Source organism: Saimiri boliviensis, chromosome 1 (assembly GCF_048565385.1).
Source record: "Saimiri boliviensis isolate mSaiBol1 chromosome 1, mSaiBol1.pri, whole genome shotgun sequence".
Taxonomy (NCBI): domain Eukaryota; kingdom Metazoa; phylum Chordata; class Mammalia; order Primates; family Cebidae; genus Saimiri; species Saimiri boliviensis.
The window spans coordinates 189,540,418-189,567,084 of NC_133449.1; the positions used below are offsets into that span (position 1 = coordinate 189,540,418).

General features: G+C 39.0%; 1 protein-coding gene and 1 long non-coding RNA gene across 3 annotated transcripts in view; one reads left to right on the top strand and one right to left on the bottom strand.

The window, feature by feature from the left end:
• Positions 1 to 8,199, bottom strand: part of PRR16 (proline rich 16) — a 280,167-nt gene extending 271,968 nt beyond the window's left edge. For both annotated transcript variants that reach the window (XR_012512813.1, XM_003920663.4), the window contains exon 1: positions 7,821 to 8,199. Coding sequence is in view for 1 of the 2 variants with exons in the window: in XM_003920663.4 (XP_003920712.1) it covers positions 7,821 to 7,979 (159 nt within the window). In the remaining variant the exon portion in view is untranslated. The remainder of the gene's footprint in view (positions 1 to 7,820) is intronic.
• A 69-nt stretch (positions 8,200 to 8,268) lies between these two features.
• LOC141580572 (uncharacterized) overlaps positions 8,269 to 26,667 on the top strand; it is a 127,804-nt gene continuing 109,405 nt past the window's right edge. Inside the window, exon 1 of the long non-coding RNA XR_012512816.1 lies at positions 8,269 to 8,665. This is a non-coding gene — a long non-coding RNA (uncharacterized LOC141580572). The remainder of the gene's footprint in view (positions 8,666 to 26,667) is intronic.

The following is a 26,667-nucleotide window of genomic DNA, read 5'->3' on the forward strand; positions in this document are numbered from 1 at the left end:
CTTCTTTCAAAGGAGTTTGCGATATGGGGGAGGGGGAATATTAAAAAGCACTGATGCTAGAAGGCAATGGATTTGACGGATGTTTTTTAATCCAGTATTTTTCTGTCATATAAATACACAGTTTGAAATCTTAAGATAAGATGTGATATTGTGAAAGGGGAAAATGTACACCAATGTATCTGTTACTATTTGTGTGGTACTAGAGAAAGAACCTGTCAGAAATCATCAAATATGCTTTTTCCAGACAAGGATGACATATGTTATCTGTAGTTGAAAATCTAAATATAGTGTCCCAAACACCATGATAACTGACTGAATGAGCAAAGTATGTAATTTGCCTGACTTCAGTTATTCTACAAGTAAACATGTATCTCAAAAACCAATCTGAAGTAGCATTTGCAAAGTAGAAAGAGAGAAAACAAAGATCATGAATAGAAATTAGGTCCAAACAATGTTAATATTTCTTGCCTGAAAGTGGGGTCTGCTAGTTTAATTCCTTTGAAATCCTCATGTCTTTCCATTCTAAATAAATAAATAGCAAATCCCATACAAGCAAGACAACATTTGTCCTGAGCTGACAGACTACCTTATAAGTCTACTAAGATTTGGATATTACAGATGTGTTTACTTTTCCATTTCAGTTAATGCTACTTTCTGGCTCTTGTTTAAAGGTGAATTACTGCTGACTTTGGATTCCCAGTTCCTAAGGGAAACTTAATTCAGAGCAATTCTCCTAATGAACTAAATTTCAATACAATAAAAACATTTCTATTCAGAATATACTGAAAACAGTTTTAGAATAAAGCCATTTCTTACACCCCTTATATGTGGGAGACAGGAAGTGGTTTATAATCGATAGCACTAAAGTTAATACAAGAAATCTAATTATAATATACATATGACATCATTAGCGAGTTCAATAATATTGGTCCTGGTAGGGAATTCAACAAGATTCTCTAATTCATCAGTCATAGCAGAAAGCAAGAGAATTGTCAAACCGCAAACATCTCAGAAAGCTTAAGGATAGTGCCTCTCTTCTAAGGTAATTTGATAGCGACAAAAAAGAATAGTATATTCTAAACTATTTGTATTCATTTGAAATAACTGTATACAATGCTAGATATGAACAAGCTTCCATATGAGTTACTCCTTTATTTTCTCAGCCAGAATATTAAACAGCTAAGTAATATTCTTATGAACATTTTTGTTGAATAAGTTAAAGGTAATTAATCACAGCACCTCTTTATTTGAAAATTTAAAATTACAAGGTCTAATTTACTCACTATTAATTTTGACTCAATACTGTTTTCTGCAATCCACAAAAACAATGACTGTTACCATGAAGATAATAAACTACACAGCAAGCCTTAATGAAATAATGAAATGGTTTATTAGCTTCACTCCAAATTTAAGAAATGGTGTCCACACATATACTACTGCTGCAAGCAAAAATTTGTAAAAACTCCTTATAAGGCTGTTTGGCAATATGAATTGAAAATTTTAAAGCTTTTAGATCCTTGATGTCTAAGAAACTGTTAAAAAAAAAAAAAGGAAACATGATAGAGCTTTGTAGTGAATGCTGCTCTCCAACACCAAACTATCTGGTAATGAAACCTACTTCTCCACTAACAAGTCAAATGATGTTGGGCAAATGACTTAATTTCTCTGACCTCAGATTTCTTATCTGTAAAATGGGCAATATTAGTACCTACCTCATCTATTTGTTTTGAGAATTAGATTATTTAATATAAATAAATGCACTGAGAAGAATATCTGGCAGAGAGTAAGACCTCTGTTAGCTATTCATACTGCCAACACTGTTCTTTCTAGTGATACTTAATACCATAAAAAACTGGAAATAAATAGAATACCCAATATTAAGGGATGTATGAATTAACTTATAGCAAATCTGTGTAATAGTTATGATCTATATGATTCAAGAAAGTAGAAAATGCCATTACTTATAACTTATAACTTTGTATAACTTCATCTATGTTAAAATATGCATGCAAAAAGAGTAAAAAGAACTATAACAAAATGTTTAGTGTATCTATTTGTATGTGGTATGAAAGATAATGTTTATTTTCTCCTTTATATTTCTTTATATTTTTCCAAACTTTCTATAATATTCATATACTATATTTCTCCTAACATCAGAAAAAATAAATTTAATTTTTCAAAAAAAATTGTGCCCTTTGTTGTTTGTTAGTCTTGTATTTACAGCTTGATGTCATGTCAGTTATGCATATTTCAATCAGAGTTGAATCAGTGACCTACTGGAATTTTATTACTCTAATTCTCAAAAACTGTCTATGAAATATTTCATTAACTAGCTCTATAGAAGACAGGTTCTATAGTTTGGGGAAATATGTTTTGCTCAAACTTGCATTTCTATCTCTTTTCCTACATTTAGATTTCAGTATCTGAGATGCTAAGAGAAGCAAGGATGAAAATAACATAATCCAGGTAATAATGAAACCTATTACACTGGCTATATTATTATCTATTACTTCACTATTGGCTGAAACACACTGTCTATTACTTTAAGGTTGCTTGAATTTCTTATCAGCTAATTCTCTAAGTGTTGAATGTTTTAATTCATTGGAAATAGAGAATGTTGGATGCTTATTAGCTATCTCCATGTTCTCAAAATTATTTTTGGTAATATGCTAGGCCATCATGCCTAAGTAAAGAAAAATTTTACAGCAGTTTAGCATTTGGTAAACATACCACAGTTTGGGGAGGTAGACTGTTGTACAGAGTAGTAAAAGCATGACTATTGCTACAATTAAGTGAACTAATAAATTCTATTTATTCATAGCTTTAGAACTTGGAAAATACTTCAGGTGGCCATGGTGGTTCATGCCTATAATTCTAGCACTTTGGGAGGCCTAAGCAGGAGGATGACCAAGACCAGCCTGGGGAACATAGCAAGATACCATCTCTACAAAAACAATAAATTAAAAATTAGCCAGGCATGGTGGCGCATGCCCATAGTCCCAGCTACTCAGAAGGCTGAGGTGGTAAGACTGTGTCAACCTAAGGATAGAGGCTACAGTGAGTTAAGATCTCTACCACTGCACTCCTACCTAAGCAACAGGATGAGACACTGTCTCAAACAAGAAGAAAATACTTCAGAGATTATTCTCTATAATTTTTTCTTTTAATGAATTTTTTATGCATGGCTCATTAACCAAAAAACACTAAGTAAGATTTTCCAGAACAATAAACTACAGGACATCAAGAGGTTAAGCTATTAAAAGAGGAATATTTAAAAGTAAAAATATTTTTCAGATAATTGTTGATTATCTTATCATCAGTTCAAATCAGAATGTTTCCTATGGGTTTCAGATTTTTCAAAATTAAATTTAAATTTATTTCAGTTTATGCTATTATAAGACAAATCATGGGTGTCTTCCAGTCCATGGCAACAATGCTGACATACTTCTCACCAACGGAGTCCAGTCACTGAGTGAGTCTAAGACAACAACAAAACAACTTATTTTAACTTGTTCCTGCATTAGAGTCATGTCTACTCAGAGAGTCTCTCAAGAAATTATTTACATAAATGTTTTTTCAACTCATAGTAGTCTTGTGACTTGAAATCGTAAAAATAAACACTATAAGAAAAGTTCAAGGTTATAATGAGTCTAAACTAAAAGAGAATCCAGCTAAAGCTACAATTAATTTTGTTTCCAAATAAAAGGCTGTTTATTAGAGATTCCAGTGTCACTCTGACCACCAAGATAAGTGATCCCATATTAATACCAGCATTTAATGCAAAACAGTTTACTAGTGAGATCTTCATAAAATAATAGGCATATTGCTATTCAAAGGCATTATATTATTTGAGAACTAGTTTTAAAAAGCAATTGCTTTGTTTCTATATTTCTTAGTGAAAAAGTATCATTCACACCTGCTCTATCAGTTATGGTTAATTTTATCCCTAAAACTCTAGAGTTTCACCACTATTTTCTTTTTTTTTTTTTTCAATGTGTAGAAAAAAGTGCAACAGGGATTAATCTTGTAGTCCAAAACTATTTTCTTTTACTTCCTGTCTACCTCTTAAAACCTTATTTACATTAGGAAAAAGAAGAATTCAAGATCTTCCTTTTAAACTCTCCATTTTTCCGAAAGAGTTACCTTTCACGGAAATCTTCAGTATTTAGTTACAACATTTGAATATATAATCTCCTGTATATAGTATTGATCCATTTATGTTAATCATGATAACCTAAATCAACTGTAAATTTCTTAAAATTCATATATTTTCATCTTTTTAAGCTTCTTTCTTGATCAAAGACTTGCCATTCTACTAAGTATGCAGCATGTATCAGTTTATACATCAACATATACTTCTTATTCTCAATTCTCTATTTCTCCAAATCTACAGTGAGAGTGACCACTAAAGGCCACAATGCATTTTTATACCACTGATGTCAAAAGACAGGATAAATATATCCCTAACTAACCTTTGGAGCTCACTGAGACAGAGACTACAACTTATTCACCTTGGTAGCAATTTAAAAAATGGTATAGTACTTTGACCATGGTGGGTGCTTAATAAGTATACTGAATTATATTAAAGGCTTTTCCAGTGCATTAATAGCATAAAAGACTAAAGAACCCATATTATTTCTGAAAAGTCAAATAAATTATTTAAGATTTTACTACATTCTGAGAGTACAATAAAGCTGCTCTTTGACTTTCTAGAAAGCCTGTTCCTCAGCTTCTAATACATAATCTAATTTAAACTGATTAAGTAATTATAACTAAATAATCATAAAACAGATACCCAAAATAACAATTCTTCTTGCTGAACAGACTAGAATTTTGTCACTACTTATTAATGTGTTTCAAGCAATTATTATTTTTGAATCTATCCTACTACCTGAGTTTTCAGATGACTTAAACCCACAAAACTTCTATGAAGAAAAGCAATTTTAGAGTAACATCAAACCAAAGTTTAATACTGTTGGTGCAGAAATTATGCAAAAACAAAGAAGAAAATTAAAGACGATTGCAGAAAGGAAAAACAGATACTATATGATGACTGACACAGTGATATAATCATAACTACTTTTTAATTTTTAATTCCTGTTCCAAGTTAAGAAAAGCTCACTGATAATTTATATTAAAATATATTATGGTCTAAAAGCACAGCATTGCCAATAAAGGAATTAGAATTCTAAATATAGCAGTGTATATTTAACATGTACTAATTTTAAACTGACAGAATACTGAATATGACAACTGATGAATTAATAGCAACATTCATGTACAGAAACCAACAAACTTTGTAATGTAAAAAGTTTTGTTATTTCTTTATTCAAAACTACATCAAAGACATGTTCACTCACATATGCAGGATTATCCTATAAAAATAAATGCTGGACAACTGCAAGATGTCATAGGTTAAACATGCCCTATAAATATTTTGTTCTCAAAATACTTTCATTCATATCATGTGAATAACCAATGTTTTCAGATTCAGCCATAGTATGTATGCTTCCTTGTGCAAATCTAGAACGACGATACCCAGACAACATGAATTAACAGCCACAATACATCATTTATCAGTCATAAATTTCAGTTTCATGGTGAGATTTTTACTCAAACACGTCTTTAAGCCAAACAAAGCTTCCAAAATGTTAAGTCAAAATTGTATCTCTAGATCTGTCAGATATTTTCATCTACTGGGTTGTACATTATCTCTGCTTTTTATTCCTCTTATAAGATACCTTCTTTTTCACCTTAAAAAAATCTTCAGTAATGAAGACATAGAAAGTGGTATCAACAGACTTCCTGAGCTACATTTTTGTTATTCTAACCAAGAACCACAGGGGCTGAAGGTTTTACTACAGATCTACTTGGTATCTAAATGTCCATAAAATAATGATGCAAAGCACAACCAGGACCATATGTAGTTTCTTGTCATTTATTCTGTGCAAAAAAAAAAAAGGGTGGACAGACATAAAAACATACGGAAGTATGGCTCACAGATGCAGAATTTTGATTAACTACTTTTTAGTCTCAGCCTCATGAAAACAGTAAATACATTTCTGTGCCGCTGTAGGTTTTCCACATTCCCCACCTTAGAAACCTCAGCAACTATTAAGCACAACTCTGCCGAAAGAAACATACCCAATTTCATTTTTTAAAGCGCCATAATGTTTCAGATGAAAACACAGTCTGCCAAAAATGTCATATAAAAGAATAACAAAGAAAGGGACAGCATTTTTAGAATTGAATTTCAATGCATAACCCCACCATCTGTCAACCAGTTGTGAAGCAATAATCCTAGAGAAACCCTGAAAAAACGAACAAGTTTTATCCCTGAATCTATATTAACAGCCACTCCCAGGACCTCAGTAGTAATTATGTTCTGTCTGTGGAATAACCTACACGAACGACATTTGCCACTGGCAAACTTAACCCTGGCGACGAATGGCCTGTTTTAGCTGACATGTTAGGTAACGAATGCGGAGTTCAGTTCACAGAGGTAATGGGGGAGGGAAGGGGAAGACGAGGGGGCTCTTGAAATTTGGATTGGAAATTGAATACAGGAGGTTAATCTCTAAAGGCCCGTCATCCAAACAACCCTCAGTCTCCTCCCCCTTGGCTTCAGAAACAGGATTACAATTTGGGACCTAGACGACGCCCCACCCCTTCTTTTCCCGCTGCAGCCACCACCACCTTCGAAGTTCCAGCCTTAGCTCTCACGCAAGTGGAGCTGGGACTCCCTCACCGAGAACCGCACCAGGAGCCCTTTCAGTGGTGAGCAGCGCGCTGGGACCCTGCCCCCAGCTCCGCGACGCCGCCGGCAGCCAGCCCGGCTCCGGAGACCCCACCCCTCCCAGCCCGGCCCCCGCCCCCGCCCGGAGCCGCCGCCTGAGTTACGCAGCCTCAGCCCTGACACCAGCTCTGCTGCTTTCCATCCGGATCGCTGTGGGCTGGGGGCCGCGGAGGCGGGGGTAGCGCTGAACAGTCAAGTGGGATAGGGGAAGGGGGGAAGAACCGAAGCAGTCCCAATTCCAGAGAGCCAGGGCGCCAGTGGCAAGATACCGGCCACACACACACTCCCCTGGGGGTCCTGCTCCTCGGGTTCAATGCCAAGTGGCGAGAGGGTGGAAGGAAGGAAGGAGAGGCAGGGTGGCGAGAAGGCCCAGAGTTACTGGGAACGACGTTCGGAGCAGAGCAGCGGATGCTTCAGAAAGTGAGAAAGTCCCAGACCCCCTCCTTAGCCCCAAGGCTGCCAGCAGCTCGGGTCGCCTTCGCTGCAGCGAGGCTCGGGAGACTGGGAGGGGAGTCTGAGCCAAGCTTCCCTCGGGCTGCCCTCCCTCATCTGGCCCATGGCCCAGAACCCGGCCCCTCTTCAGCCCCGACTTGAGGAGGCTGCCAGACTGGCAGCGGGCTTGCCAAAGGACTCTGGAGGAGCAAGAGGGCAGAAGAGGAGCGTCTTGCACGCTCCGGCCGGGCTGCTCACGACTTCCTCTGCCGACACACCCCCAGCTAACCCTCTCCCCGGTCGTCACACACACAGATTCAGAGACACGCGTGCGTTCACCCTCCTACCAGCCCAGGTCCATCAATTAAAACACTAGTTGATTTCTTCCTGATTAATAATAATAATAATAATAAAATAGAAAGTGCAACAGCAACTCCTCTCAGGAGTCCCCGGAGCAAAGAAAGTCCGTCTGCAGGCGTCTTTCTGTAGTTTCCCAGGAGTTTGGAAATCTGGCGGTCCCTACCGAAGACGGGACGGAGACCCCTAGGGGTCGAAGGGCGCCGAACTCCCTCCCCAGCCCCGCACCTCTCACCTCCTTAAGTTCCTTGGCCACGTCCTTCAGGTCGCCCAGGACTAACTCCAGATCCTCCACGATGATCTTGATCTGTTCCTTCACCTTGGTTTTGGAGGCTGCCGGCGGCCCCTCGGCTGTAGAGGACGAGGAGGGGTTCCCCTTAGACTTGGCTGACATTCTCTGGGGGCAAGAGAGGCAGGTCAGGACAGGCGGGCGAGCGGAGGCTGCTGTGCGCCCCCGTCCCTGGCGCTGCTACGGCCGCTGCCGCCCCGGTCCCCCCACATCTTGGGCGCTCCCTGGGCAGCTGCGTGTGGCTGCGCTCCGCGCTCGGCCGGGCGGCCGCACAGTGGTGCTGCCATCAACTCCCGAGGCGCGGCGCTCGGCGCGGGGCTGCAGACGGGCGAGCAGCGCGCCTGCGCCTCCTCCTCCCGCCGCCGCCGCCCGCCGCCCGCCGCTCGCGCGCACACGCGCTCGTACCCCGCCCGCGGAGAGGGGCGCCCGGCCGCCGCGCCAGAGCTGCCGCCCGCGGTCCCCTCGACGTTGCCCTTCGGGGTCTCTCCCAGACCACCTTGGCGTCAAGGTGCGGGGAGACAAGTCCGTGTCCTGCTCGCCCCCTCCTCTTGGTTCTGAAATACCCCCATCAGCGCCTGCTGTGCGTCATCTCACAACTAGCCTGGATTCCTTCTGCTTCACTCGCGAGCAGGGACCTGGATCCGTTCAGAAAGAACCACAGTGGGATCAGGAGTTGGAGATAGAGTCTGTAAAGTGGCCCTACCTGTTTATCCAAACCCAAATGATGTCCAGAGGCCACTAATCACTCTCCTGGTGACCTGCGAGTTAAACAGACTTCTTAACTTCTGCAGGTAAAAAAAAAAAAAAAAAAAAAAAAAAAAGGCGGGGAGGGGGAAGTGCATATAATAACTAGTGCTTATCTATTGAAATCATGAATTTAACCAGTGTTCTTGAAAGAGGTACCCTAATCCTGCTAATTCCACAAAGCTAATATCGGATTTATTAATTTGAAGTCCCCACACCCCAAATCCTCGGTGACTGTCTCAGTCATCTTGGCTGTACGTCTTATCTAGCCCAACTCTTTTTCTTTTTCTTTTCTTTTTAACTGTCCTTCCCCTTTTTGTGACCTATGCTGATTTATATTTTGAGTGGAGTAGGGGAGACATCTTATTTGGACCTCGCGAAGGAGCTAAGAGTTTGCCTCCAACTTCTCTTTCATCCTTTTTAAACCTCCGTTTCAAATCTTTTGCTACTAAATAAATAGGAAACAACTTTCTGACTATTCTGTCAGAAAGACCCAAGGAGGCAGGTTAATAGGAAACCTTCGGTTCATTCTCAGTAGGTGTCTACAATTCTCATTAGCTACAGTTTTAATTTCCTTAGTTGCAAACCCGCGGGCTATTAGCTGCTGACCCGGCAGGCTGGCTCTACTTTATTTTCTTCACTACCTACTCCTCCAGATCGTTCTTTTAATAGGCTTCCCCTTTTGGTCATCCCTTAGCAAGGCTCTCTGTTTCTTGCTTCTGACACTCTGGGTAACTCCACTGTGCTTCTACACGTGAAGAAAATCTTGGCAGCTCTCCTCTTCCCAGTTCTGTAGGCTCTTAATCACTCTCTTCACCCTGGACAATTCATCTTTACAAAATCTTTGGAAGTCGTATGTGGAATATAGAAGAAGAAAGAGAACAAAAGAAAAATTTGAAATGTGAAAGTGGTGTCAAAAGAAAACCGTTGAAAACTGCATTGAAAGATCAGGGAAAGAAATGAAAGGTGAAAAGCAGACGCTACTAGAAAGACAAAAATAAGAGACTATAAGAATAAGTCTGCAGCGTGCAAACAGAGAAGAAAAAGAGAAGAAATGATTAGAAGTGTTAAGAAATACTCTTGAGTTCTCTGAAGTAGGGAGAATTAGATTTTTTTTAACATCCTTTATCTCTTCAAATTCTTCATTTTATAAAAATATAACATTAAAAATAGTTCTATCAGGTTTACAAACTCCCCCAATTGTTAAAAAGGGCAAGAGATAATGGTAGGGAAAATAAGAAAGTGCTATTCTTCTAGATTTGAATTATTTTTGACTCTTAATAGTAGGCAAGTGGATAAGAAAGACCCAAACTCAAAGTTAAGTGACTTTAAGCAAGGATATTGGTGAAGAGGAAAGGAAATTGTCTTTTCCCTCACAGTGACAAAATAATCCTCCCATAATATAAGAAGAAGTCCATGCTACTCTGAATCTCATTCATTACAGATTAAAAAAAAAAAAAAAAAAAAAAAAAAAGGGCAGGCGCAATGGCTTACACCTGTAATCCCAGCACTTTGGAAGGCCTAGGCGGGTGGATCACGAAGTCAGGAGTTCAAAACCAGCCTGGCCAAGATGGCAAAACCCCATCTCTACTAAAAATACAAAAATTAGCCGAGCATGGTGGCACATGCCTGTAATTCCAGCTACTCTACTCTGGGGGTCCGAGGCAGAGGATTGCTTGAACCTGGGAGGTGGAGGTTGCAGTGAGCCCGAGATCGTGTCACTGTACTCCAGCCTGGGCAACAGAGCAAGACTCTGTCTCAAAAACAAAAACAAACAAAAAAAGAAAGAAAACTGTACCCCTATAATATCCACTGCTGCTACTGAAACAAATAAATCTGGCTTAAAATCAAATCATAATTATTGCTTAGAAACATACCACCCATCCACATCCATATCACAATTCACTCTAAGATAATGACTATCATCTATCTATCTCTATCTTTATACCATATGGAGTTAACTGAATAGGGAAAAGTTAAATTTGGCTTCCAGGCCCAAATTGAAAAAGGTGGTAGGATTGCAGCAGTGGTATCTTTCCCTATCTTCTAGTCATTAAGGATCACTTAAATCAAATCTCCATAAAATATGTCTGAAGAAGAAACTTTTATAAAGAGAGTTAAAAATATTAAGGGGAAGAAGACAGAATAAAGAGGGCACATGAATATAAATCAAGTGTATTTACTTCTTATCTTTGTATTACCCTATGGAAAAATCTTTCATTCCCTTGGGTAATCCTAGACTCTCTCAGAGATCAGTATGTATAATGTTTTAGACGCCAGTTCTGGAGACAAAACAGCAAAAGGGACACCTGATAAAATTTCTGCTAAATCTTTCTCTGAATTTCTTAATGTACTAATGCTAGCAGAAATATACACACCCAAACCAAATTACTTGTAATCTTAGGATAACACATTTCTAAATAAAGGAGGGTCTTACTCATTTATAAAAGTGATTGTAAACCCAGCATTTTATTTTTCCTGTCTCTCTATTCATCATTTTTTGAGTTTTGTAACAGGAAGAATTGGATAATTACAGGAGATCATCTAGTTTTTGTTTCTTCAGTTACAAGCTTTATCCATATTCTGAAATGTATGTGCATATGTGTATGTGTGTGTGTTTAATCCACTGCAGTTGATCCCTAGTAATTAACCCACAGAAAAAAAAAAAACTCTGTGGCACTGACATAATTTTAAATTCAGAAAAAACATAAGAATATTTCCAAAATGTTTTGTCCCACAGTTCAGCATGGCTGGGGAGGCCTCAGGAATCTTACAATCATGGCAGAAGGTGAAGGGCAAGTAAGGCATCTTCACAAGGTGGCAGGAAGGAGAAATGCTGAGTGAAGGGGTAAAAGCCCCTTATAAAACCATTAGATCTCATGAGAACTCACTCACTATCATGAAAACAACATGAGGAAAACTGCCCCTGTAATTCAATTACCTCCACCTGGTCTCTTCTTTGACATGTGGGGCTTATGGGGATTACAAATCAAGATGAGATTTGGGCGTGGACACTAAACCTAACCATATCAGTGATATAGCTGTGAAAAATTAGAAACGTTTTCATACATTTATTTACTATTAAGCATATTTCATATGTCCAGGCAGTGGTTAGGAAACACTAGTACCCATCAGAACTTGTTAAGAAAAAAAAAAAAAAGATTACTATACTCCCTGCCCCAGGGTATGTGGTTCAGTATGTCTAGGGAGAAGTCTAAAATGTGAATTTTAACAAATTTCTTGGCTGCTGGTAGGGGACCACACTCTGAAAACCACCAATATGAGAAATTAAAACAAAAACTTTAAGTTTCATTTTACTTGGAATAAGCCTTAAAAATCATCTAGTTAAATTTCTTTTTGTTATAAGCCTTAAAGAGTATCTAGTTAAATCTTAAATAAGCATAAATCTAAAGAGCATCTAGTTAAAAGTTAAGGCTTTGGTAGGCTAAATGGCATATCCAATATATCCCATCTAGGGAGCAACAAATTGAGAGCTAGAACTCCTTGTTCACTCATACATTTTGTGGACTTTTTTCTATTAGTCTGGAGAATGTCTCCTTTTAATATATCAACTGGTTTTCACATCATGGCTATGTCCTGTTGATGTATATAGGTTTTTTTAAAAGTGAGATCTGAGAGTTTAAATGCAAGTACTCAACACAATATTCTGAGTAATTAGAACTGTGTCTATTGCAAAAAGGTTGATCAATAAATACTTAGCAAAATGAATGAATGAGTAAACGGTTTTCTCTGTGTTTTAAAAGTAGTTCAGTTCAACAAATATTTTTAAGATTGAGCAAGAATCTATGCTAAGAGTAGATGTGCCACTAGGTAAATTACATATAATCCCAGCGGGAACCATTGGATAATTCTCTACATGATGCTAATACAAAGAGGGATTACTTCAGAGTATCTCTTCCTGTCCTCATTCTTAACTACAGTGAGTTCATTTTATTTGACTTCTGCTATGGTCTGACTGTCCCTCCAAAATTAATTTTAAATCCCATCTGCCATGGTAATGGTATTAGAAGATAGAGCCTTTGGGATTTATTAATTCATGAGGACAAACCCCACATGAAGGGGATTAGTGTACTTATACAGGAAATGCCAGAGAGCTTCCTCCCCATTTCCATCACATAAGGCTACAGTGAGACCTGTCCCTAAGAGGAAGCAGACCCTGACCATACACAAAATCTATCAGTGCCTTGATCTTGGACTTCACAGGCCCCAGAACTGTGAGACATGAATTTGTATTGTTTATAAGCCATCCAGTCTATGGTCCTTTATTATAGCAGCCCAAATGGATTAAGAGATCATCTGGTGTACGTTAGTTGGAAGATATTTTATCCAAGTGACAAAATCTTTGGCTCAATTCAACAGAGAAAATTGTCTCATAGTTGAACCATAGAAAAGTGAGGATAAAAATAGCCTCAGGTAAAATTGGAGCCAGACATTCTAGAACCATTGGGACTATTTATTTCTGTGTCCATTTCCCACCCACTCTTTGTAGATTTGCTTCTTGCCTGTATACCACTTTCTCCACAAAGTTGAACCTTGGTCACTGGTAAGTTCAGGCTCATATGTTCACAGCTTTACAACTAGAAAAGGATGGTCATCACGGCAAGCTCCCAGGAAAAAAATTTTGATAGATCCAGCTTAGACTATGGACACACACTTCAGCCAGTCACTGTGATTGGGATGGGGTTGTAGGGTACAAAGCTACTATTACGGTTGTGCCGTTCTTATAGAAAAGTCATAGGTGTATGTATTTATTACTACAATTTTCCAGCAGATGGCAGTAAAATGAGTTATTCTCTCAAAATCTGTGTATTATGATAATTTTCTGATAGTTGGAAATAAAGTATTTTTAGGAAGTGATTCTATTTTCAAAATTAATGCAAAGGCAGCATATGAATTAGCAGTCATCCTTTATGGATCAGTAACCGGTAGTGACGAAGTATAATGATTCACCCAACTTGGATAAAATTACCTACCCTGTGGCCTATTTCTTCCTCCCCCCAAACAGGAGACATGCCTCTGAAAAAATAAAATATGTACATATATATATATGTGTGTGTGTGTGTGTGTGTGTGTGTGTGTGTGTATCCTATCTCCCAAGGTAATGGTATTAGAAGATGGAGTCTTTGGGATTGATTAATTCATGAGGAAAAAGCCCACATGAAGGGGATTAGTGTACTTATAAAGGAAGTGCCAGAGTGCCTTCTCCCCATCTCCATCACATGAGACTACAGTGAGACCTAGCAGTCATCCTTCATGGGTGAGTGTGTGTGTATACACACACACACACACACACACACACACACACACACACAGTCTACACAGCTTAACAGCCCCTTTTCTTCGAAGGGGATTCAGCTACAACGAGGACATCTTAATCACTTAGTAGAACTCAACACGCTCTGCATACATCAAGATAACTGAAAGCCCTATTTAATCATTCAGATACCCAGAAAATTTTGAAAGTACTTGGAGATTTCTGTCCTTTCAAGGTCCTTTCCCCCTCCAAGGAAATGAGTAAGTGTGAGCAAAGGTAAAATCACAGAGGACAAAGAAGTTGTCAAAGCTATACCCCCTGACCTTCAGATACAAAACCATATCCAACTAGGTGTTTGGTAGTCACCAATGCTGTGTGTGACCACATAGACTATGCAGTTCTAGTTCCTCATCCAGAAACTGGAATGGAATGACTGACCCAGATCTGCAGCCTGACAAATACTTCAGGGCATTCGGTATATGGCCAAAGGGTAAGGCCTTAGACAGCATGCCAATCGCAACTGATGAAATTTGATAATACCATTTTGATCTACAATGATGCCACTAATCTACTTAATTGGCATGCTACCTCCACTTTCTACCCACTTCTCTTACCACAGGTCCATGAGCTATGATTTATGCCTCAGGCCTGTCTTCAACTATATAAAATGATATTGTTATAGATTTAATGTTTATTAACTGTTAATGTTATAGATTAATGTTTACCTTGGATCCTGAAAATTGAGGGTAATAACAATAAATTTTGGTCCCCTCACCAACATTCATTGTTGAAGCCCTAACCTCTGATGTGATGATATTTGGAGATAAGGCCTTAGGAAAGCAATGAAGGTTGTATGAAGTCATTAAGGTGGGGACTGTATGCTAGGTCTAGTAACCTTATAAGAAGAAGACCTCTTCCTTTTTTCAGCAGTAAAGGAGCAGTTTATGATAGAAACTCAATGGGCTGGACACTTTACATTTGAGACTAATGTTCTGCCACCAGCTTTGTGATCTTAGACACTAAAACTGCAATAGTATTTGCTTCTATCTGTACATGTGGATATAATACTTATTCATCAAAAATGGGTGGAAAATCAAAAGAGATAATTGTCAGAATGTTTTATTATCTGTGAATTACTGAACAAATCTTAGCCACGGTTATTCTTTTTGGTGTGTATTTTGATTGTTCTGTGTGCATCAAGGAATTTGATAACTTCACTCTTCTAAGATTTGCCTGCTTTCCAGAATTACTTGATCAAGCAAATTCCTCCATAACAGCATTTTTCAAAGTATATTTCAGCAGTTTCAACTGACAAAAAATTTTGGAAACTCTGCCTCTATATAGCCCTCTTTATAAAATGATGAGGTTACATATGAGGATTTTAAAGTCTGAAAAATTTTACCTGTTTAAATTTAGTCTTTAAATTTATTTTGACCATGAAATTTCCCCCTTTTTTTGTCTCTCCCTCTCACCTTCCTTCCTTCCATCCTTCCTTCCTTTAACCTAACACCTTATAAATATCCTGCTTAAATATATGAAATACATTTTGGTAAATATGGTAATAAAAGTTTCTGTTAATTACTTTTATCACATTTTGCTTTCCCAAATGATTGCTTCTGTATGCCTAGATTATTCTGTATAGAAAGGCTTTACTGGGAAGTGTGTGTGTGTGTGTGTGTGTGTGTGTGTGTGTGTGTTTCAATAGTATTTTGAAGTCCATGTATATTTTCATATAACAATTGATTTCTGCTATTTTCATTTATGTTGTATTTGTACAGAACTTTACTATTTCTGTAGCATTTTCTAATGTCATAATAAAATCTCCTTTGATTCTCAGTATAATCCAATAAACTAGAGCAGGGAAGTGCTATTATCCTCAATTTTTAGATAAGATTTCCAAAACTGAAAGATTTAGTTTTCATTGTAGGACAGAATGAAGGGCAGAACCCAGGTGTCTTTATTCTTGCTCATTGAGCTTTCTCCTACAATGCATAGCTTCTTAGACTCTCTGCCTTTCATATTCTGCACCTCCAATTTCTCTTCCATCCATGAGTGCCAAAAAGTAGTGTATTTTCTGCTTCAGGACAGAAATGTAAAGGGTAGAATTTGTCTGGATATGGTGGCTCACACCTGTAATCTCAGCAATTTGGGATGCCGAGGCAAGTGGTTCACTTGAGGTCAGGAGTTTGAGACCAGCCTGACCAAAATGGCAAAACCCTGTCTCCACTAAAAATACAAAAATTAGCCAGGTGTGGTGGTGCATGTCTGTATTCCCAGCTATGGGGGAAGCTAAGGTGGGGGAATAACTTAAATCTGGGAAGTGGAGGTTGCAGTGAGCAGAGATCCTGCCACTGCACTCCAACCTGGGCAACAAAGAGACACTATGTCTCAAAAAAAAAAAAAAAAAAAAAAAAAAAAAAAAAAAAAAAAACAAGGAAGAAAGAAAGAAGGGTAGAATTTGCATGCTTAGTTTTAGCTGCCTGATAACTAAACTCCTGTCTTTATTTACTACTAAATATTTAGAAATAGGAAGAGGAAGTTGGCAGGTAAATATTTGGTTTGAATTACTAAAGGGAAAGTCTCCTATTCTCAACTTAAGACTGAGAATTACTCAAGAAATTTCAAAGCCTGTGGCTATTTCTGGGTTTTGAAACACAGGACTGAATCCTCAAGGCTTTGGGTTAATAATATTGTGGTAAAACAGGGTGTACTACAACAATGGATATTTCCCTGTCATAATGGCATGGCAATATTTTATAAAAAGAAAAGCAGTTGTTCAAGTGGTGCCTATCTGGAGCCATAAAGGAGCTCAGAATACACAAATGTAATCAAGGAAACAAAGGGAAGGCTTTCTACCCTATACTTTATACAATGCATTTGACTTATTGGCAGCTCAGTAACATTCCTGACATTTCTGAGTTGTTCTGTGGAGCAGCACATGAATAGAAAGTGTGACTTAAACTACATTGGCAAATAACCATTCTGCAGCACATGGTAAGATTCAGTCAGCTTTTCTTTAATAGGCCGAACGCCAGGTAATTTACAGCCAAGTGAATTGATGGTTGAAACTCTGTGAAAAACATACTGTGTACCAAATTCTGCAATAATGTGACCATTGGATTCAATTTCTTCCTGACCCAGGATTTTTTTATTTAGTAATTGCAGCATAAAAATCAATGACTTACGCAATATTGTTTCTAATGGGGGTATATACTGTTTCTTAGCTACCTGGCATCATATATGTTTCCAAATTTAGAAATCATTGAAAGGCATAGTGTTTCACAAAGTTTAGTGATAAATTGTATATCATAATATTAATGTTATCATCTTTATTTTAACATAATATATACGTTAAAAATTTTCATTCAAATTTGTAAGGATAACCATAATAAAGTTATAAAAATAAAATGATAATCCTATGTCAGTTTCTACTGACATTATTCTGCAGTTATAAAATATTAACTGGAGGGCAAGTGGAGGTTAATAGTGTTGATGTACAGAGCCTGACAGGGGAGTTACCAGAGTGAGAGTTTAAATTTATAAAACCAGATGCAATGCCTACTATTCTTTGCAATGATTGGTACACAGGTCACTTATACATATAGACTACATCCGTGTGGTTTTTGGCTCTCTGTCTTCCAGACTGGTTCAGGTAGTGGCAACTAGAGAAAGAATATTAATTTGTCTTGCATATTTTCTGTAGGGCTGGCTGCACCCCTAAGTAACATCTCTTGACAAAGACCTTTCTGGATCCTGGTTACCTATCTTCCCCTCTTCCATTCAGACCTGATCCTCTGCTGAGTTTCAGCATCACTGCATGGTTTTACTACACCCTATGCAGACTTTTGCCAACTGTCCCTTATCAGACTCTTTTGAAATTACTCACTAGGAAAGTGCCATCTTTTACCTGACCCTGACTTATATAGACATGTCTGCACATATCTGACCACCCAACCAGTTAGGTCCCTATTTGCAAAAATATAAAAGAACTCTGACGTCATTCAATCTATGAGAAAAGAGTCCTGGAGTCCCCAGTCTCGGTCCAAAGATCATCCTCCCATCCATATTTTAGCTCATCCTAAAATGTGAGGGTATTTGTAATCAGTTTATTTAATAAACCACTTATATAAGTTGAAAACAGTAGAATACTGACAAGTTTATATGGTTCATACAAACATGCTTTTACAGGTACACTCAATTTCATAGTTTTCTTGTGATTTTTTTCTTAAGCTTTCTTATTTAAATTGTGCAAATAACTCTACCATCACACACACCTAGTACAGTTTATATTCCTAAGTAATTAGATATATTCAGAAACCACTACTGTGTAGAAGTAGTGTCAATTGTCTCTTCCATGAGCAACATAAGGCAAATAAAATATATTGGACAACTTAATCATAGATGAAAATCAATATTTTAAAGTGCATTTGGATAATTTTTAACTTCTGTCCTTATATGTTTTCATAGAAGAAGCCAGTTACCCTGCTAATTAACTTGAAAAGAACATATTAGAATTTATTTATATGTTGATTAATTTAGAAAGTCTGTTAGAGGTTCAAGCTTCTTCTCATGCTGTGCAGGCATCTTCTTTTCATTTGAGTGTTCTCAACTAGATACTTTATAATTATACATGTATTTCTATATTTTATGATTTCTCATATCATTCTAATTTTTAGAACAATGTTTAGCCTGCTTTTGTATAGAGTTATGTATCATTGAACCCTTCCGATCTCCAACATATATCTACAAAATAGAAGACTTGAGAAGACACATTGAACAGATTCTCAGTGGCGCATGACGATGGTGGAATGTTGCTGACCACATCTCTAAGAAACATTCTCAGGGCATGTAGTGAGCATAAATTTGTCTTTATCCTTAGGAGAAATGTAGCTAGAGTTAACACTGTATTGAAAAATCTCAAAATGCAATTAATTGGTTATAATTTTAAAACGTTTCTGGCTAGCAGTGTTTGATTCTGTCCCACTAAATTTTCTTTTCAACTTTCTATAAGGACAAAGAAAAAAAAAAAAAAGAAATTATGTACCTGTCTACTAAAATGCTATTAGGCAAAACCAGTCTACTTTGGGGGACTTCTTTTAATGTGATCAGAATACTGCTAATGAACACTTCTGTAGCTCCACATCCATGCAGAGGTTGTGACTGACAGATAACAATGGATGAGCTCTTTGAAGAGGACGTATAGATTAAAATGCTGATGGGGCCGGGCACGGTGGCTCAAGCCTGTAATCCCAGCACTTTGGGAGGCCGAGGCGGGTGGATCACAAGGTCAAGAGATCGAGACCATCCTGGTCAACATGGTGAAACCCCGTCTCTACTAAAAATACAAAAAACTAGCTGGGCATGGTGGCACGTGCCTGTAATCCCAGCTACTTAGGAGGCTGAGGCAGGAGAATTGCCTGAGCCCAGGAGGCGGAGGTTGCGGTGAGCCGAGATCGCGCCATTGCACTCCAGCCTGGGTAACAAGAGCGAAACTCCATCTCAAAAAAAAAAAAAAAAAAAAAAAAATGCTGATGGGAGGGTACAGTGCTTGAGAACAAAATGAGCTAAATAAGGAAAGGACCATGAGGTACCCTGTATACTAGAATTTGTGCTTATTGAAGTTGGAAATACAAGACTGGCAGAGGATAAAATAAGACCTCTCTTAAAGCAGAAGTACACCAAAGGAGTGCCAATTATGCACCAAGAATTAGCCTGAAATCACATGTCCCAACCTGCCTTATTGGTTATGTGCTGAAGGTTTCAACAGTACTCAAGAGGAATGTGCAAAGAACAAGGAAACTGATATACCATGATTGTTGGCAAACTCTTAGGTAGAATCCATAGAGAGGAAAACCAAGGAACAGACTATGATTAAATACTGAAAAAATAAGTAAAGGAAACTATTATGAAAAATAAAGAAGAAAATGTTTTAAGAAATAATTGAATAAAGAAACCAGGCAAAAGTATTTTAAAAGACACCTTTTTAGCAATTTCAATGAGTAACAAGAAAATATCATATCACACCAGCCACAGTGGGGAGGTGCAGCTGGGGTTTCATGTGTCCCCACCTTGTGGAAGCTGGAAACAGGAGGAAGCCCTGCCCCCTTCCGAGTTGGCAGGGTGGAGCCTCGCACTCCCTGGATGCAGTTGCAGGCACCTAGCTGCGGCTGCGGACCTGGGCATCCCTCTGCTCTTACAGAGAGCAGGCAAGGAGCCCTCCCCTCCTGGGTGCAGCTGCAGCCACTCAAACTGTGGCTGTGAACCCCGGCATCTCTGCACTGTCAGTGGCCCTGGAAATTCCCCCCATACCGCCACAGGCTTGGAATGCCTGCTCCCGCTCCCTCTGCCTGGCCTCTTCCGGCTCCCAGAACCAGCTCCGATCTTGGAGCAAAGTTGAAGCTGAGCCCAGGCGCTGTCATGACCCGGACAGGTGTGTGGGCACTTGGGGCAGTGCCAATATGCCAGCCCCTGCCATCTTGCCCTACTCTGGACTTTGGGCATCTAAGAGCATGAGAGGGAGGCCAAGGGGCAGCTGAGGGCAGTTTGGTCTGGCCTATAGGAGCCCATCAGCACAAGCACCCTGGGATGATGGATGACAGCAGGAGGCAGACAGGTTCCTGGGATGATGGATGACAGCAGGAGGCAGACAGGTTCCTGGACTGAAAGGGGCATCTCTCTGGTGAAGACAAGGACAGCGTAAAGCCTTGGGGGCTGGGCTGATAACCAGAATGGGAACTTATGGTGTTTGTTCTAAGCATGCTGATGGCCACCATGAACCAATCAACACACACTTTCTCCCCTCTGAAGCCCATTAAAACCCTAGACTCAGCCAGACTCCAGGAGATGGGATAACCAGGTACAAAGAGAAGCTACGCACACCAAGGTTTCTTCCCTGCTGAGAACTGAGAAGATGATGTGATGACCTGCCTGCAGAGAGGAGCTACCAGTTCTAAGGTTTCTTCTGCTGTGAGTTGAACACTTGTCCGGACACCCTGGCTGCAGAGAGGAGCTTCCCACTGTGGGTCTCCCTGAGCTGTTCTATTGCTCAATAAAGCTCCTGTTCACATTGCTCACTCCCCTCTTTTCTGTGGACCTCATTCTTCCTGGGTGCAGGACAAGAACTCAGGACTCGCCAAATGGTGAGGCTAAAAGAGCTGTAACACAAACTGTGGAAACACACCCCTTGCCTGCCACATTATGGGTAACAAGAAGGATAGGAGAGCTGCAGCCCTTTGGGAAGCCCAGACCTAGAAGTTCTCCAAGCCAGAGCTGTGACATCCTCTTTGAGGTTCTGTGCTTCCTGGCATCTCCAAGCTTCTGGGTGACACCATGTTTCTCAGGTGCCAGCCATGGAAGCTAATGGTCTGCCTCCAGTCACAGCCTCTGAGGGAGCCAGTGCCCATGCCAGTGCCTGGAGCTGCCCACCCCACCACAGCCCCCAATGCGCCTCGCTGTGTGCAGTGTCTGGACTCCATTCTTGCTTGATCACAAACCCTTCACCACCCCAGGCACCCTTGCCATGCATGGGATCCAGGCCAGTAGCACAAGCCAAGCACAGTCCACTGGGCTAAGTGGGCCCGAACAAAAGTCAGGCAAAGGTACCACTGTCCGCAGTGGTTCCTGGGTGGTGAAGCAACACCCCAAGGATCCCGTAACATATGGAACAAGACTAGAAAAGTATAGTAAAAAACAGATTGAGGAGTCAGGTAAAATACTTCCTCTTTGAATATTTCTAGCATACATATGAAATGTTTTAAGCTCCTAATACATTTTCCTAAAACAGATATTATATGACATATTTTATGATCAGATTATCATAAATCCAGAAGTTAATGTCAAAGTAATTTTGACATTTACAAAGGTATTTTTACAAACTACTATCATTTTTGATCAATAAAATGCCTAGTAAATAACACTAATGAAACCATGAGCCTCTGAGCCCTGCGGAACCAGGTAAAATGTTTGTCTTGTTTGCCACTGCATGCTGAAAGTAGGCATGTCTGTCACTTGACACATGCTCACTAAATACCTGACAAACATCATCCTATCCTAAGTTGAGTTCGGTAGGAGCAGATCCTGAGATGGGAATTTTTGATTGAGAGAGTACTCTCAGGAGACGCCCATAAGGATGAGAAGAAAGCAGGACGGAATATGAAGAAATCATGCAAATATGTTTTATCAGCTTGGGCTGCTGTTGTAAAATATTATAGGCTGGGTGGCTTACATAATAGAAATTTATTTCTCACAGATTTGGAGGCTGGAAATTCAAGATCAAGTTTCCACCAAAGTAGGTTTTATTCTGAAGGTGTTTGTTCTCTTCACTTGTAGGCAGCCAACATCTCCCTGTGTGCTAAGATGGCCTCTTTGCATGCTGGGAGAAACAGAGAGCGCTCTCTGCTATTTCTTCTTACAAGGACATTAATTGCATCATGATGGCCTGACCCTCATGACCTTATCTAATCCTTATTACCTCCGACGATCTCATCTCCAAATACTATCACTTTGGGGGTTAGGGTTTCAGCATATGTATTTTAGGGGAACACAATCAGTCCATAACATGTAGTTTCAGACAAATCCTAGCCTTTTGTTCAGACTTAGTCTGGTCCCACCAAGAACTCTAAAATATGAATTACACCACTGAGATTTTATATCTATATACATTTAATATTCCAGTTGGGTACCGCTGATATATCATGCTTTATGTGTCATCTGCTGGGCCAGATATCAGATATTTCAGGGCTACCGTTCTAACTTAGCTGCCCATTTTATCGTTACACCCACTTTACTTCTAATGATTAAGGACTGCTCCCTGGCTGTTGCTATTCTAAGATTCTCTCATCTCCACTGTTAAGGGGAAGTGACAGAATCTCCCACTGTCAGTCCTAACATACAGAAGACAACCATTACCCAGGAATTCAGGAATTCTGGTGCTGCTTTTGCCAGTGAATCCTTTATTGTTTTGGCATATTCTACCGGTCGGTCTATTTTTTTGTTGTTTTTGTTTGCTAGCTATTGAATTGTGAAAATAAGGTTGATGATTACATTTTGGCTAAACAGGCCACAGGAGCTTGGTATACTCAGTGAATGAATTACTGCTGTCTATTCATTTAGCGGACTTTGGGGTCTGTTAAGTTGGTTGCTGAAGACTTGCTTTCATCAGGGGCTTTAAAAACACAAATGGATGTTGCAGTGTGTAATGTGGTCCTGGATAGATGGCAGTGCAGACTGCTGAGAGGTCCCCTGCTCCCCGCAATTCTAAAATTTGCTTTTAAGGGTTTTACAAATCTGCTGTTTGATTCTGTAGCCTTTTGTACTGAGACTTGAATTGTACTGCAGACTTAATTAAGCTGAACTTCATTTAAGATCTATCTAAAAGGAACAAGATCCTTGAGAATTGTCAGTCACATACAAACACCTTCAGACAGCTTAGGTGACAGAATTATTGTCTTTCAATCTTACAAAACATTCGTTCTAGCATAGGCTTTTCTCTGAGAGTTTTGATCCATTCCTGCATACTCTTCCACAGCAGTTCTGCTATTTCCAACTCCATGTAGGTCATTGCTTTTTCCAAGTTTCTAAGAATCATCAAGGAAGTATATTAAAATCATCTCCAAAGGCCTGTGTCTGGGTCTTAATTCCTGCCATGGGAGAGGTGCTCCAAATGGAAAACTCTTTCAAGTTCATAATTATATTCTTGTGCTTTCTGGTTCAGTACCTTCAATATGTATTCCCATTCATATTCACCAATTATTTTGGGTACACATTGTACATTTTAACCAGATCCAATAGTTCCTTTGGTATAAAATTTCTCTCTTCTTTTCATATTCAGAGCTCTTCCTCATTCAGCTTATTCTCAGATTTGGAAAATTTTTTGGTCTGGTGGCAGGAAAGGTAGGTGAATGAAGATTTTGAATAGGTCAAGGTTGCTCTGTAAGGCATTTGTCCCATTTAAGGCCCCTACAGAATTTTCAAACATTGGGTATACCATTACCTTCTCACAAGACAGAGTAGACCAATCCACAGGCCTAGAGTTTTCAGGGTAATCTTGAAGCAATGTATTTCAGCCACCTCAGGACCTCTGACTGAAATACTTTTATTTCACATAGCCACAAGATGCACTTCCTCACTTTTTGGTAGCCATACATATACTCTGTGTGTGTGTGTGTGTGTGTGTGTGTGTGTGTGTGTGTGTGTGTATGTATTTGAGACGGAGTCTTGCTCTGTTGCCCAGGCTGGAATGCAATGGTACAATCTCAGCTCACTGCAACCTCCACCTCCCAGGTTCAAGTGATTCTCCTGCCTCACCCTCCTGAGTAGCTGGGATTATAGGGACCCACCACCATACCCAGCTAATTTGTTTGTATTTTTAGTAGAGACAGGGTTTCACTATGTTGGTCACACTGGTCTCGAACTCCTGACCTCAGTTGACCCACCCACCTTGCCCTATTAAAGTGCTGGGATTACAGTCATGAGCCATCCCACCCTGCCTTTGGCAGTCATTTTTAAAATAGTATCTTTATAATGATGCCTTTCTAGACCATACTACTTTTGCCTTTATGATGACAACTGATAATATTGATTATATATTTTTTCTAAGTAAATGCTGAGTATTTGAAAAACTCATGATATATTTGCATGACTATGAGATAAATTATGCCTATCATGCCTGGCACAAATTCCAATTACATATCACTTGATCTACTGTATTATAACAGGACTTGATGCACACCAATCGCATACAAAGCATATTACTAAACACAGCGTCCTTTTTTTTTTTTTTTGGCTTATTTTGTATGAACAGTGTGGCAGAGAATTGCTCCAGACACTCATATCCACCCTTCAGTGCAGAAGTCACCTAGCTTTGTCCCTACTGAAATTCATTACATCTTTAATAAAGGTTTAGTTACCAAGTGATTTGTCTAAATATTCTAAAGATTGCAGTGGCCAGTTTGCTTTTGGGTAGCCTGTTCATTATGGGTAATAGAAGCCATCAGGGTAGAAGAAATCAAGTCTAGATAAGAATACCATCATGACAGTGGGAAGACATTAGAATGAGTCATAAAGAAAATATCACAAGATCATTTGAGTGACGGCTGCCTCCTTCTATAGGTCTCCACAGGGATGTAGACCATATTTTCAACTTGAATGCTTATTCAGTGCTTGATGGAAAGCCAGGGAGTGTTGCAGAACAAGAATAGGACAACATCTGTTGTGTCCTTATGTACTCTGCTCAGTGCATTATATGCATTAGCTCATTTCATCGTTACAAATATCCTATGAGTTAGGTAATACGTTTATCCTTATGTACAGATGAGAAAACTGAGGCAAGAAGAGTTTAATTGTGTGTGGTCACACAAGAGGAAATAGCAGAGCTCTGAATTATTTCCCAGGTCTGATTGACTACAGTGTCATTTCTGGGACCAACTACAGTGTTTTAGTCAAGAAAAGGAACTCTTTGTTATCTGTAATGTATATACAAACTGGAATATGTTTTGTTCTTTTTTAGTCTCATTTTTCATCTATATAATAAGGATATTTTACTTGATGATTTCTAAAAAATTTTCTACCTGCAAAACTTCAAATATTTAGTAAATCATTTACTTATTGAACTTGCATCAGGTGCCCAGATATTTTAAAGTACAACACTAGGTTTTTCTTGGTAGTATAAATTCAAATTATTTATTTTTTTCTTGCATTACTTTTTTTTTATAGAAGATTATACCAGGAAACAGAAATAAGACATCACTTGTGGTTTTACTTTCTTTCCCTGGGTATCTTTGATGTCAATATTACAGAAACAAAAACATGTAATTTGTTTCACCAAGAGTAGGCAACATCCTCTTTACCCTAATAATGTTTTCTTTATTCTAGAGACAGAGCATACTTGTTGAAAACTCTCCATATTTATGTAATTGACAATGTTTCTTTCATTTCCCTTTTAGCTCTTTAACGAAAACATGAAAATAAAAAAGTCGGGAATTTTTTCTCTAATGGTTGAAATTTATTAATTGCATCATAAATTTGAGGTCTGAGAAACACAAGATTGTTCAGGATCACACAATTTTATATTTCAGAAGCTATAAAGGTTTCCCACTTACATAAAAGCAAATACTTTTGCCATTGTGCGTTTTGTGTTTCTAGCAGCCTTACACGCTCTACGTGCCAGAAATAATTACTCTCACCATGCTTCTTCTTTGTCTATGGGTATAATCCATTTCACTCATTACTCAAAACATGTTTTCATATAAACCATGCAAGTAACATCTTTTGAGCACATGTAGATTTAATGCCTGTATAACACTTTCATTTAGAAACATAAATATTTTGCTTCACTTTATTTTGAAATAGCAATGCCAGAAGAGACATCTACACTGAATTTTTCTATACTGAATTAAATTTGTGTTCCTTTGGTCACAGTCTAGCTCCCTTAGAAATCAGTCTACCACTTAGCTTATAAGATCCATTGTATTGGGCATCTGTTAATGACTCTACTAATCCTTTTCCTGCCCCTTTCTCCACTCTTCTGCATAACAAGGAAAGCCATTTTCCTGCCAGCTAGCTTTTTTTGCTGGTCAGCTTCTGAGCAAGTTTATTAATGGTGAAAACCGGAAAATGGGAGTAACAGAGAAATAAGACCATTTTTTCCTCTCTTAGGAGAGAGTTAGACATCATGGCTGCATCTTTGGCAGTGGCTGTATCATCTCAGCTCATAAAAGAATGGCCCTTTCTCTATGACATGATGATTCCTGGCCAAGAATCTAGCTTCCCTTATAG